The sequence below is a fragment of the Ctenopharyngodon idella genome, chromosome 10 (genome assembly GCF_019924925.1).
Source record: "Ctenopharyngodon idella isolate HZGC_01 chromosome 10, HZGC01, whole genome shotgun sequence".
NCBI classification, from domain to species: Eukaryota; Metazoa; Chordata; class Actinopteri; order Cypriniformes; family Xenocyprididae; genus Ctenopharyngodon; species Ctenopharyngodon idella.
Genome location: NC_067229.1, coordinates 36,054,571 through 36,067,064, shown reverse-complemented (window position 1 = coordinate 36,067,064; position 12,494 = coordinate 36,054,571). Strand labels below are relative to the sequence as shown.

Below are 12,494 nucleotides of genomic sequence, written 5' to 3'. Positions count from 1 at the left end.
GTAACGCAAAAGTAATGTAACGCATTACTTTTCATAAAAAGTAAGCAAGTAACACAATTAATTACTTTTTAAGGGAGTAATGTATGGAGTAAATTTTGTGCCATAATTAAACAAACAAATCCAGCATTTTGCAAAACTCGACTCGCAAACAAACAGAAAGCAATGTGCAAATACAAAGGCCAGTTTGAGCGAAAACACAGAGGAGTAACAAATGTATTGTGTTTTACAAATATAAATAAATATTTCACAAATATATACAAACCATCCTACAAATTGCATATAACCTGTGAACAAATACCAAACCTATAGCATATACATGCATACCTGGCTGTTACGATTGTGAGACACTTGCCTTCTTATGAGATCTCTCGGCTAGATTTTCTCACAAATGTGTGCAAGGCAGATTTTCTCACAAATGCAGTTGAGCAACTTCCTCTTCCAAAACAGCAGATGGCGCTATGCAAGGGGATCAATTTAGCACTAGAGAGCAAACGCAAATCCTGGCAGCAGCAGGTCGCAGCACCACTTCCTGCCAGCGCCACTACACTGTTCTCAGTGGCGTGCAGTGGTGTTTTAAAATAATGAGGCAAGAGTTTTGGAAGAGGAATTTGCTCACCTGCATTTGTGGGAAAATCTGCTTGCACACATTTGTGAGAAAATCTAGCCGAGAGATCTCATAAAAAGGCAAGTGTCTCACAATTGTAACAGCCAGGTATGCATGTATATGCTATAGGTTTGGTATTTGTTCACAGGTTATATGCAATTTGTAGGATGGTTTGTATTTATTTGTGAAATATTTATTTATATTTGTAAAACACAATACTTTGTTTAAAATTTGTTACTCCGTGTTTTCGCTCAAACTGGCCTTTGTATTTGCACATTGCTTTCTGTTTGTTTGCGAGTCGAGTTTTCCCTTTGCAAAGCAGATTGAGTTTGTTTGCAAAATGCTGAATTTGTTTGTTTAATTATGGCACAAAAATCACTCGATAGTAATGCAATATTGTAATGCATTACTTTTAAAAGTAACTCTCCCCAACACTGATTGTGGCACCTTTGAAAACTCAATGATTTTTACTGTGAGTGACGACAGCACTCACATGTTGACTGTTCCAAGATGGAGGATGTGCCGACGTGTCTGGAGTGATCGAATGTGGCATCTACATTTACATATCTATGCGCACCACAGCTACTCTCATGCAGTCGTGAGTCAGTGTTATTGTTAACTAAAACGATAAAAAAAACTTTTCATAATTGAAATAAAGCTGAAATAAAATAAAATATAATTAATATATAAAAAAAACAAACTTATTTTATTTCAGTTAGTTACCAAGGCATCATTTCTAATTTTCATTTAAGTATAGAAGTACTAAAATAAAAATACTAAAACTAAATAAAAATAAAATTAAAAGTTAAATAGAAATATTAAAAAGAACTAATAAAAATGACAAAAACACAAAAACAAGATTACTAAAACTTAATTAAAATTAAAACTAAAAATATAAAAATAAAAGTGGTGACACTTTACAATGAGGTCCCATTTGTTAACTACATAATTTAACATGAAATAACAATAAAAAACATATTTAAACAATTTATTAATCTTAGTTAATGTTAATTTCTACATTTACATTATCAAAAGCAAAAGTGGTCTGTTAATATTATTTAATGAACCTGAACTTACAATGACCAGTTACAAAGATATGAAAATGGACCTTATTGTAAAGTTTTGCCTTAAAAGCCAATTCAAAATATTAATAAACATTATAATAGTATATAAATAATGCTAAAACAGCAGTGACATGAGTTTTGTTCTGGCTCATTTTCCCTTAATAGAAAACATACAAATATCCATCATTTCTGTATGTCAGTGCTTAATTTAATACAATGTAACAATAAGATTATTTTATGTTTATATATTTTACATTTTCTTTTTGGCTATGCAAAAGACGCTAAAGTAATGTGAGTATTTGCAAATGTGTTTCTATTCAGTTGGTTGCTCTGGGTTGTTGCTTTGTGATTTTTCCCTTTTTAAAAATAATTTTATTGTTTGCAATCACAAAGGTTGTAATAAAAAGAATAAAAAGAAAGAATAGCATTCATGGTTAAGATATTTTAAAATGATTCAATTCTTGAAAATGAGGGGAAGCATTAAAAAAGAATTAGCGTGTTGAAATATTCAGAGCCGCAAGAGACGAAGGGTGAAGCTGAAGGTTAAAGCCCCTCAGGGTAAAATCTCACACTGCATTATATTTTGATACACAAACATAAGCTTCAAGCAAACCCATTTCAGGACTTATCACAGCATATTATAAGAACTGTGCTGAATCATCAGAGTGTTATTATACTCAGTAGGGCTAATGAGGAATGATTCATGCACAAAGCAGATGAGTGACGACATTTGCGCCACAGAGAGAAACTTGCACAAGATTCAATTTTATGAAGAAGATACAATTAGACAAAACTGGTAATTAGCAAATCCATATGGAAGTAGGCACATGGGGATAATCCATATGCAGGTGTCCAAACAAACAGTTTGGATTAGACAGACACATTTTCATCTGCACTGTAAGATGCATATTCCAATTATGAAAAATAGCTTGTGTTCTTTCAAAACCTTCATTGTATTTGGCAAATATTGGTGGCTGTCTACCCCGAGATGTCCTGTTTCAATCAAAACCTCAGCACGTCATGTCTATTTCCGGAAGCCTGCTCTCAGGCACGAGTCTGTCAGCGCTTTTTAAAGCTTCAGGTGATAAAAAAAGTCTGTGTGTTCTCCGATTGTGGAAATTCATGTTTGAACTCACTAGCGTGTCTGTCGGTAGCATGGAGTGCAGATGGGTTTATGCAGTTTTGACAGCTTTGTGAAACATCTTTGAGAAAACTAAGTATGAAATGGAGGTGGGAAATATTGAGATTTGTGCAGTATTTAGTTGTATCTGTCAAAAGCTGAAGCTATTTTTAAACTTCAAGGGAGAAATAAGATTAGAAATTACTGTTAACATGGAACTGATTCTGAAAAGAGACATCAAAAGGGTGTTTTTGACAGGTTTGACATTCTTTATGAAATTCTTGCATATTAGCCATAGCTGAACTTATCTGTAGTGAAACCATACTAAATCACAGGTAAACCACGGACTGTTCCTCATTACTGTGGTGAAATCAGTGGAAACTGTTATTTCTATAATGCAAAATATAATGTTTGTTGTGAAAAGGCTAAAGGCTTTTTTAGGAAAAATAACTACTATGGTGATGAGAGAAAAAAAAAAAAATCATCACTCAATCGAATTCAAAAAGGACTATTTTACCACAATAATCTTAAAAATACATAACACGCAATGTTGTGTATTTTTTATTTTAAGTATTAAATTGATTCTCTCACTACCTAACAAAACACATGAATTAGAAATATTTCAGTTTTTGCATGAACACTGACATTGTTTTTAGCTAGAGAAATACTGCTCTGATTAAATAATTTATCAAAAATGTATATATATATATATATATATATAAACATACACGCTTAAAAGTTTGGGGTTGTTAAGATTTTTTTCAAAGGTTTTGTAACAAGTCACCCATGCATTTTTCCCCCATCAAAAATACAGTAAAAACAGTAATATTGTGAAATATTATCACAATTTAAAATAAAATTTAAATAATAGTAATTTATTTTAGAAACATTTCTTATTTTTTATTAATGCTGAAAACAGTTGTGCTGCTTAATAATTTTATGAAAACTTTACATTTTTTAGGATGAATAGAAAGTTCAGAAGGACAGCATTTATTTGAAATAGAAATATTTTGTAACAATGTAAAAATCTTTACTGCCATATTGATCAGTTTAATGTGCCCTTGATGAAAAGTATTCATTTCTTTAAAAGAAAAATTGTACGGACCCCAAACGGTAGTATAAATATACGACCTAAATATATGACTGACCGACAGATAGAGAGATAGGAAGGAAGTTCATAAGGTAGGAAGGAAGGAAGGAAGTTCATAAGGAAAGGAAGGAAGGAAAGAAGAAAGTTCATAAGGAAGGAAGGGAGGAAGTAAGTTCACAAGGAAAGAAGAAAGTTCATAAGAAAGGAAGGAAGGAAGGAAGGAAGTTCACAAGGAAAGAAGAAAGTTCGGAAGGAAGTTCGGAAGGAAGGAAGGAAGGAAGTTCATAAGGAAGGAAGGAAAGAAGGAAGGAAAGAAGAAAGTTCGGAAGGAAGGAGGGAAGGAAGGAGGGAAGTTCATAAGGAAAGAAGAAAGTTCATAAGGAATTTATTTTCTCTTGAACTGTAAAAAATATAAACTATAGTACAACCATGGTAAATTTTCAAAACCAATAAAAAGAATAAATTAACCAACATAAACTACTATAACACATAACAGCATGTGAGCACTGGTCCACTATCCACATCTGAGCATTAAAGTAAGTATTGATTTAGTCTGGAGCTACACAGGTGGTTTACTAATGCAGAGGCAGGCTTTATGCCCCGAGGCTTCAACAGCACTGATTTAGTACTGACAGATTTATGTGAGCAATAATACCTGTGTGTACATTCCACACAATAAATGACAGAACAGGAAACAGCACAAAGCATTTCTTCAGACAGCTGGCTCTCTGACACTGCTGATACTGCTGACTGAGAACACCATTTTTGTTCAGTGTGCGGCAGTTCTTGATGATCTACATGGTTTGGGGTGCATCTTCATGCTGTGTACTGTTTTCTACGTCTGTGAAAGCTAATGCAGGAGGGGGTGATTTAGTGTATGTAATGTGAATATAATGCTCATTGACAGTCACAGTGCATGCTGTGTTGTGTGCTAATATTTGAGTTTCTCTAGACATAAACATTTGCTGTTCTCTGACTATGAACATCTGTCAGACAGACGTGCATGCTGTCAGGCATTAATTTCAAACTACAGACAGGTGTCTCTGTAGATATACTTCCTTCAAACAGATACGTACAAAACATTTTCTCATATTCTCTGCCTCCACCCAGGGCTACACTGTCATACAAACAATGTTGAGCAGAAAGCATCATGTCAAGCACTAATCTCTGGTTCTTGAATGGTCTCAGCCTCAGGCGGCACACGTACAGACCTTTCACAGTACATTCACTGACCGTCTGATGCATGTTGCACACAAAACTATTAAGCAGTACAACTGTTTTCAACACTGATCAGTGTTTCTTGAGCAGCAAATCAGCATATTAGAATGATTTCTGAACGATCATGTGACACTGAAGACTGGAGTAATGATGCTGAAAATTCACAGGGAATGCATTATATTTTAAAATATATAAAATCAAAAACAGTCATTTTAAATCTGTTTATTATCATTAATGTTTTTTTTTTTCTCAGGATTCTTTGATGAATAGAAAGTTTAATAGAAAGTTAAAGGGATAGTTCACCCATACAGCGTAAGCTTTTTAAAGAATACGGAAAGCGGAAGCACGTGCAAGGTGATCATTTGTGTTTATAAAGCATATCCATTTGTATTTTTTAAGAAAATAACCGATTGTTTTGCTAGATAAGACCCTTATTCCTCGTCTGGTATCGTTTAAAGCCCTTTGAAGCTGCACTGAAACTGTAATTTTGACCTTCAACCGTTTGGAGAGACCATTGAAGTCCACTATAAGGAGAATAATCCTGGAATGTTTTCATCAAAAACCTTAATTTTTTTTTCGACTAAAGAAAGAAAGACATGAACATCTTGGATGACATGGGGGTGAGTAAATTATAAGGAAAATTTTATTTGAAAGTGGACTAATCCTTTAAACTACGCCAGAGCGCGTACACACCTCACGCACCGGATGCCGTGCACAAGGCAGTTGGACATAGTGGTGTATTAGAGGTAAAAAAATTATATAAATATTCTTGGGTTCTTTCTGTTTAAGTAGCCAGAATATCCTGCAGTCTGGCTGTTCGACTATTTCCACTAGATGCTGTATTCTTTATCTCTGCAGCAGAACATCTCTTCAGTTTTAATCTGCAGTGTGCTCAGTCGCTGCCGGCCAAACAACACTGAGCTCGGCATCCGGACCTTGTTTGTTTTGATGTTGTTCATTAGCTCTCAGAGAGAGACAGCAGTTTGAAGAGGAACTTCCTAACTCAGTCCACCCGACTCAATGACTTACTGAAAAAGCAACACTATTTTAAAAAACAGCTAAACTACTGTTACACAACTAAAAAAAATTTAGTTTATTCACAAGATTTAGTTATTTCCCAACACTGTTTATCTCATACAGAGGCAGGTTTAAACTAGTTCTCGTTTAGCACACATACACACAACTGAGAGAGAGTAATGAGTTTTGGACTGATTTTTCAGCTGTAGTTTTGACCTTTTTTCCTTGCTCGTTGAGATGTTCTCTCCAGCATTTGGAGATAAAATCATTCCTGCATTGCCTGAGGGAGTCAACCTTTGTCTGTTTACCTGCAAACTCCTGCCACACACACACACACACACACACACACACACACACACACACACACACACACACACACACAAAACACACACTTTCAGTCTATTTCCTCATGGTGTCTGGTCATTTGGGGGAAGGTGTACTGCTTTACTCTGCTGGAGTGATGTTTATCTCTCCATCTGCAGTTATCCACTCCACATAAATCTAAATGACACAGTGAATAGCCTAAATTTCACAGACTTTCTTTATTTTGTTCTGAAACCTTGATAAACAGAAAAATAAAAACAGAAATGATACACAACCTACTTGAGCAGCCCAACTAGGGCCACCAGATCAATAATTCATGCGTAGGTATGTGCGAATGTGTGTTCACAAGAGAAATAGAACTGAGGAGAACAAGATGATACCAATTTAGTATGTAGTATTTCATACAGAATTTCATTATTACTATTCACAGTCAGCACTTCAAGCAGAAAGAATGTAGAAAAACAACCCTCTTCAAACACACACACACAAAGATCTCCACTGTGGCATGTCTGTTTTTCATTGTCCCACGCACAAAGTTAAAAGAAAAAAATGAATTAATTTGAAATTACCACAATGCTAAGCCAATGAAGCTATGCTCTAAAATGAATATAAAATACAAATCATGTACACATACACTGCCGTTATAAAGTTTGCGATCTGTAAGATTATTTTCATGTTTTTGAAAGAAATCTCCTATGTTCACCAAGACATTTATTTGATCAAAAAGACAGTAAAAACATTAATATTGTGAAATATTATTATAACGTAAAAGAACTGTTGTCTATTTTAACATATGTTAAAATGTAATGTATTCCTGTGATGAATTTTCAGCATCATTACTCCAGTCTTCAGTGTCACATGATCCATCAGAAATCATTCTTATATGCTGATTTGCTGCTCAAGAAGCATTTCTTATTATTATCAATGTTGAAAACAGTTGACCTGCTTAATATTTTTTTGTGGAAACCATGATACATTTTTTAAAGATTCTTTGATGAATTTAAAGTTCAAAAGAACAGCATTTATTTGAAATATAAATCTTTTGTAACATTATAAATGTCTTTACAGTCATTTTTGATAAATTTAATCCATCCTTGCAGAATAAAAGTTAATTTTTAAAAATAAATATTATGTGTATACTAGGTAAAATAGTCATTTTACCATTTTAATAGTCATTGAACTATTTCAATTGATACCTTTCATTACAGAATGAAATATAGGGTATATAAATGAACATGTTTGTTGATTTTGGACAATTTGAGTACTGCAATGCAAAGAAGCATACATGTGACACTGCTTTATAATTTGGCCACAATTAGGTACTTTAGTGGGCAGAATAATGTTGCTTCCTACCTTTTGATGCTGTAATAATATGCTTATGATGCTTTAAAATGTTGTATACAGTAAGTTGCTCACTTGGTTCTGAGCCCTCATCTTGAGAGAAATCAAGATATAAACAGGCATATATTGTACACAGAATTGTATCTTTCACATTCGCAGCTCATGTTCTGGATTAAGTAAAGACAATTTATTATTGTTACACTTATCTTATAATAAATGTTTAAAGCCTTTAGGAGCCTTGTAACCTCTATGTTAAGCATAAATAATCACAATACGCTGAAACTATACACTCATTTGCAGCTCTACTCCTGAATTTAAGGAGTGTTTTGCTATTGTATGCTGCTGATTGATGTTTTGGTGGTTTTAGCCCAGATTTACTGATAACAGCCTCAGATAGAGGCAGATAAGATCTAATACCCTTAGGATATTGTACCACAGACAAGAGGATTGCCCCAGAAAAAACTTCAGTAGCCTGAGGTGTACTGTTTGTGTGTGAAAAAGGGAGGATTTAAAAGGAAGATAAAGAGTCAGAAAGACGTGCCAAAACAAAGCGGCATGAACATACTCTAATTACACGGTCCCTTTCTTGAACGCACACACACACACAATTTACGCTTTAATAAACACTATTTGTCAGATATACCGAATGCAGCACGCTCAGCTGAACTCAACTTGATGAAAGCTTTCACCTTCATGTCACATGGGAATTACCACTAATCCACGTTCAGCGTCGAGCAGCACAGGGATTCAGACACACAGCGGTATATACACGTATGTTAATGTATAGTTTCCTAGTCATAGTGAGCCAAAGGATGAACTCTATCCCTTCCAGCTCTCTCCTGAGTGCAATTTCACGCTTTCTGTCTGAGGTGGGCTAAGCCAGCGGCTCCTATTTTCCTCAGCAAACTTTTGAGAGGTGCCATAATAACAGCAAAACAGAGATAAAAGAACAAAAATCTGTTCGCTTTCCACCAAAAAATAATTAATTCTCTTGCTTTGAGGAAAGAAGGCTTTAGAATAACTCAACTTTATCTGTGATTTCAGGCCTCATAACGCTGGAGAGAAAGAGACTCCTGTGCAAACTTCAGCGTTGCCCATTTACATGTGCATTGTGTCTATTCTGGGTTCATCCGCTGGCTGCCGTATGCGCATGAGACACAAAAATTCTGATGCTATACGAGGCTTTGGAGAAAGATAAATTGCTCCTTAAATATCACTGAGTGTTGAACTAACAAATACATATCTGTCTGAGCATGATATGGACAGTGAATAGCTCTAATTTGTATGGTTCACAGACTGAATTGTAAGTCTGTGTCATCCTTTTTATTTTTTTATTAAAAGAAAATATTCTACATTTATTTTTTATTTGTTACTTTTTTGCACTTTTTATTTATACAAAAAGAAGAAAGATATTATGAAGGGAAAAAATGGAACAGGAAATGACGCGCGCAAGACTCAAACTCAAATTTCCCACATGAGCACCACAGCCCCAAGAGCATGTGTGCTGACCACTAAGCCACAGCTCCGACTTATTCAGCCTTTTTATGGCTCAGATGAGAGTTTGTAACTTTCTTTGTCCAGGTCACATGTGTGTGTGTGTGTGTGTGTGTGTGTGTGTGTGTTATATAATATATATATATATATATATATATATATATATATATATATATATATATATATATATATATATATATATATATATATATACACACACAGGTGCTGGTCATATAATTAGAATATCATCAAAAAGTTGATTTATTTCACTAATTCCATTCAAAAAGTGAAACTTGTATATTATATTCATTCATTACACACAGACTGATATATTTCAAATGTTTATTTCTTTTAATTTTGATGATTATAACTGGCAACTAAGGAAAATCCAAAATTCAGTATCTCAGAAAATTAGAATATTGTGAAAAGGTTCAATATTGAAGACACCTGGTGCCACACTCTAATCAGCTAATTAACTCAAAACACCTGCAAAGGCATTTAAATGGTCTCTCAGTCTAGTTCTGTAGGCTGCACAATCATGGGGAAGACTGCTGACTTGACAGTTGTCCAAAAGACGACCATTGACACCTTGCACAAGGAGGGCAAGACACAAAAGGTCATTGCAGAGGCTGGCTGTTCACAGAGCTCTGTGTCCAAGCACATTAATAGAGAGGCGAAGGGAAGGAAAAGATGTGGTAGAAAAAAAGTGTACAAGCAATAGGGATAACCACACCCTGGAGAGGATTGTGAAACAAAACCCATTCAAAAATGTGGGGGAGATTCACAAAGAGTGGACTGCAGCTGGAGTCAGTGCTTCAAGTACCACTACGCACAGACGTATGCAAGACATGGGTTTCAGCTGTCGCATTCCTTGTGTCAAGCCACTCTTGAACAACAGACAGCGTCACGCCTGGGCTAAAGACAAAAAGGACTGGACTGCTGCTGAGTGGTCCAAAGTTATGTTCTCTGATGAAAGTAAATTTTGCATTTCCTTTGGAAATCAGGGTCCCAGAGTCTGGAGGAAGAGAGGAGAGGCACACAATCCACGTTGCTTGAGGTCCAGTGTAAAGTTTCCACAGTCAGTGATGGTTTGGTGTGCCATGTCATCTGCTGGTGTTGGTTCACTGTGTTTTCTGAGGTCCAAGGTCAATGCAGCTGTATACCAGGAAGTTTTAGAGCACTTCATGCTTCCTGCTGCTGACCAACTTTATGGAGATGCAAATTTCATTTTCCAACAGGACTTGGCACCTGCACACAGTGCCAAAGCTACCAGTACCTGGTTTAAGGACCATGGTATCCCTGTTCTTAATTGGCCAGCAAACTCGCCTGACCTTAACCCCATAGAAAATCTATGGGGTATTGTGAAGAGAAGATGCGATATGCCAGACCCAACAATGCAGAAGAGCTGAAGGCCACTATCAGAGCAACCTGGGCTCTTATAACACCTGAGCAGTGCCACAGACTGATCGACTCCATGCCACGCCGCATTGCTGCAGTAATTCAGGCAAAAGGAGCCCCAACTAAGTATTGAGTGCCGTACATGCTCATACTTTTCATGTTCATACTTTTCAGTTGGCCAAGATTTCTAAAAATCCTTTCTTTGTATTGGTCTTAAGTAATATTCTAATTTTCTGAGATACTGAATTTGGGATTTTCCTTAGTTGTCAGTTATAATCATCAAAATTAAAAGAAATAAACATTTGAAATATATCAGTCTGTGTGTAATGAATGAATATAATATACAAGTTTCACTTTTTGAATGGAATTAGTGAAATAAATCAACTTTTTGATGATATTCTAATTATATGACCAGCACCTGTATATATATATATATAAAAAAAAAAAAAAAAAAAAAAAAATCAAACTGTCAATATTAGAATAATTATTTCCTGGAGAGAAAATTTCCTGTTCCTTTACTTTAAATCATACAAAAGCAAACAAGTACTTACCGTCGTCCTGGTCCGGCAGTATGCGGATATGCGCAGTGGGGTATTCTGGCCCCAGACGGCCTCCCACAGGCATACTGAGGGTCACGTTGAAGCTCTCCTCACCCTCATACAGCGAGTCATCAATGATCACCACACGACAGTGCTTCTCTGTCTCGTCCTTATCAAAGCGCAGAATGCTGGCCTGCTCCTCTGGACGGGAGATGTAGTCAGAGTAGGACAGAACAGAAGTGGGGACGGTTCCTGTGGCAGAGCCTGCAGCAGGTACAGAAAAGACACATGCAGGGAATAAATTCAAATGCACATAAAGTGTTTACAGATGCTAGGACGTAGAAGGCACATCTGCAAAGAAATGTTGCAAGTAAGAATCTTTAAAGGGATAGTTTACCAAAAAATGACAATAAAAATGTTCAAATGACTGTCATTCTTTACTCACCCTCGTTTTGAACCCATTTTATTTATTTTTTTAACGGGACAAAAAAGTAGAATTACACAAAAATGAATGTTGTTTTTTTTAAATGAATGACACTGACAAAACCATTTCAACACATAAGAAAAGTCTATAGACAAGCTTAGAAGGACAGGAAGCTTCCTGAAAATTGTACTGAATAATGACTAATATTTAGTCTGTTTCTTGCAAAAAGCTATTGCATAAATTCAGAAGGCTCTCCGTCCGTCCATCCATTTATCCATCCGTCCGTCCGTCCGTCCATCCGTCCGTCCGTCCATCCATCCATCCATCCATCCATCCATCCATCCATCCTCTTTGAAAAGTACTTACTTTTGTGTTCCACAGACAAAACAGGACAAAATCTTTATTTTAGGTTGAACTATATCACTTCAACAAATTTTGAAAACAAGAATGGTTTCTGTTCAGGTGAAGTGTTACGAATAATACATTATTTACAGTACTTGTATACCCCCTGAGATTTTGAATAATACTAAGCATTCAATAAATGCAATGAATTTCTCAACATCAAGTTTTTGGCATAAAAAATTAAAATGAAATGGACTGTAAAATTAAATATATATTATATATATATATATATATATATATATATATATATATATATATATATATATAATATTTTATATTAATTTATATAAGATCTTGTAGAGGCTATTTTAATCATTTAATTTATAATTAAAATGTTATAATTTTTTATTTAATTTGCATTGAATTTCTATTGCAGTTTCACAAACTACCTGCAGTTCCACCACTAACAAAAGGCATTACATGAAAATAAATAACTTGTAAAATTAGTATTTGTACATA

At 35.1% G+C, this 12,494-nt stretch overlaps 1 protein-coding gene across 1 annotated transcript in view; it reads right to left on the bottom strand.

Moving 5' to 3' along the window:
- The window catches only part of frem2a (FRAS1 related extracellular matrix 2a), a 64,005-nt gene that overhangs the window by 23,466 nt on the left and 28,045 nt on the right, over positions 1-12,494 (bottom strand). Inside the window, exon 6 of the mRNA XM_051908759.1 lies at positions 11,222-11,473. Within this exon, the coding sequence (XP_051764719.1) occupies positions 11,222-11,473 (252 nt within the window). The remainder of the gene's footprint in view (positions 1-11,221; positions 11,474-12,494) is intronic.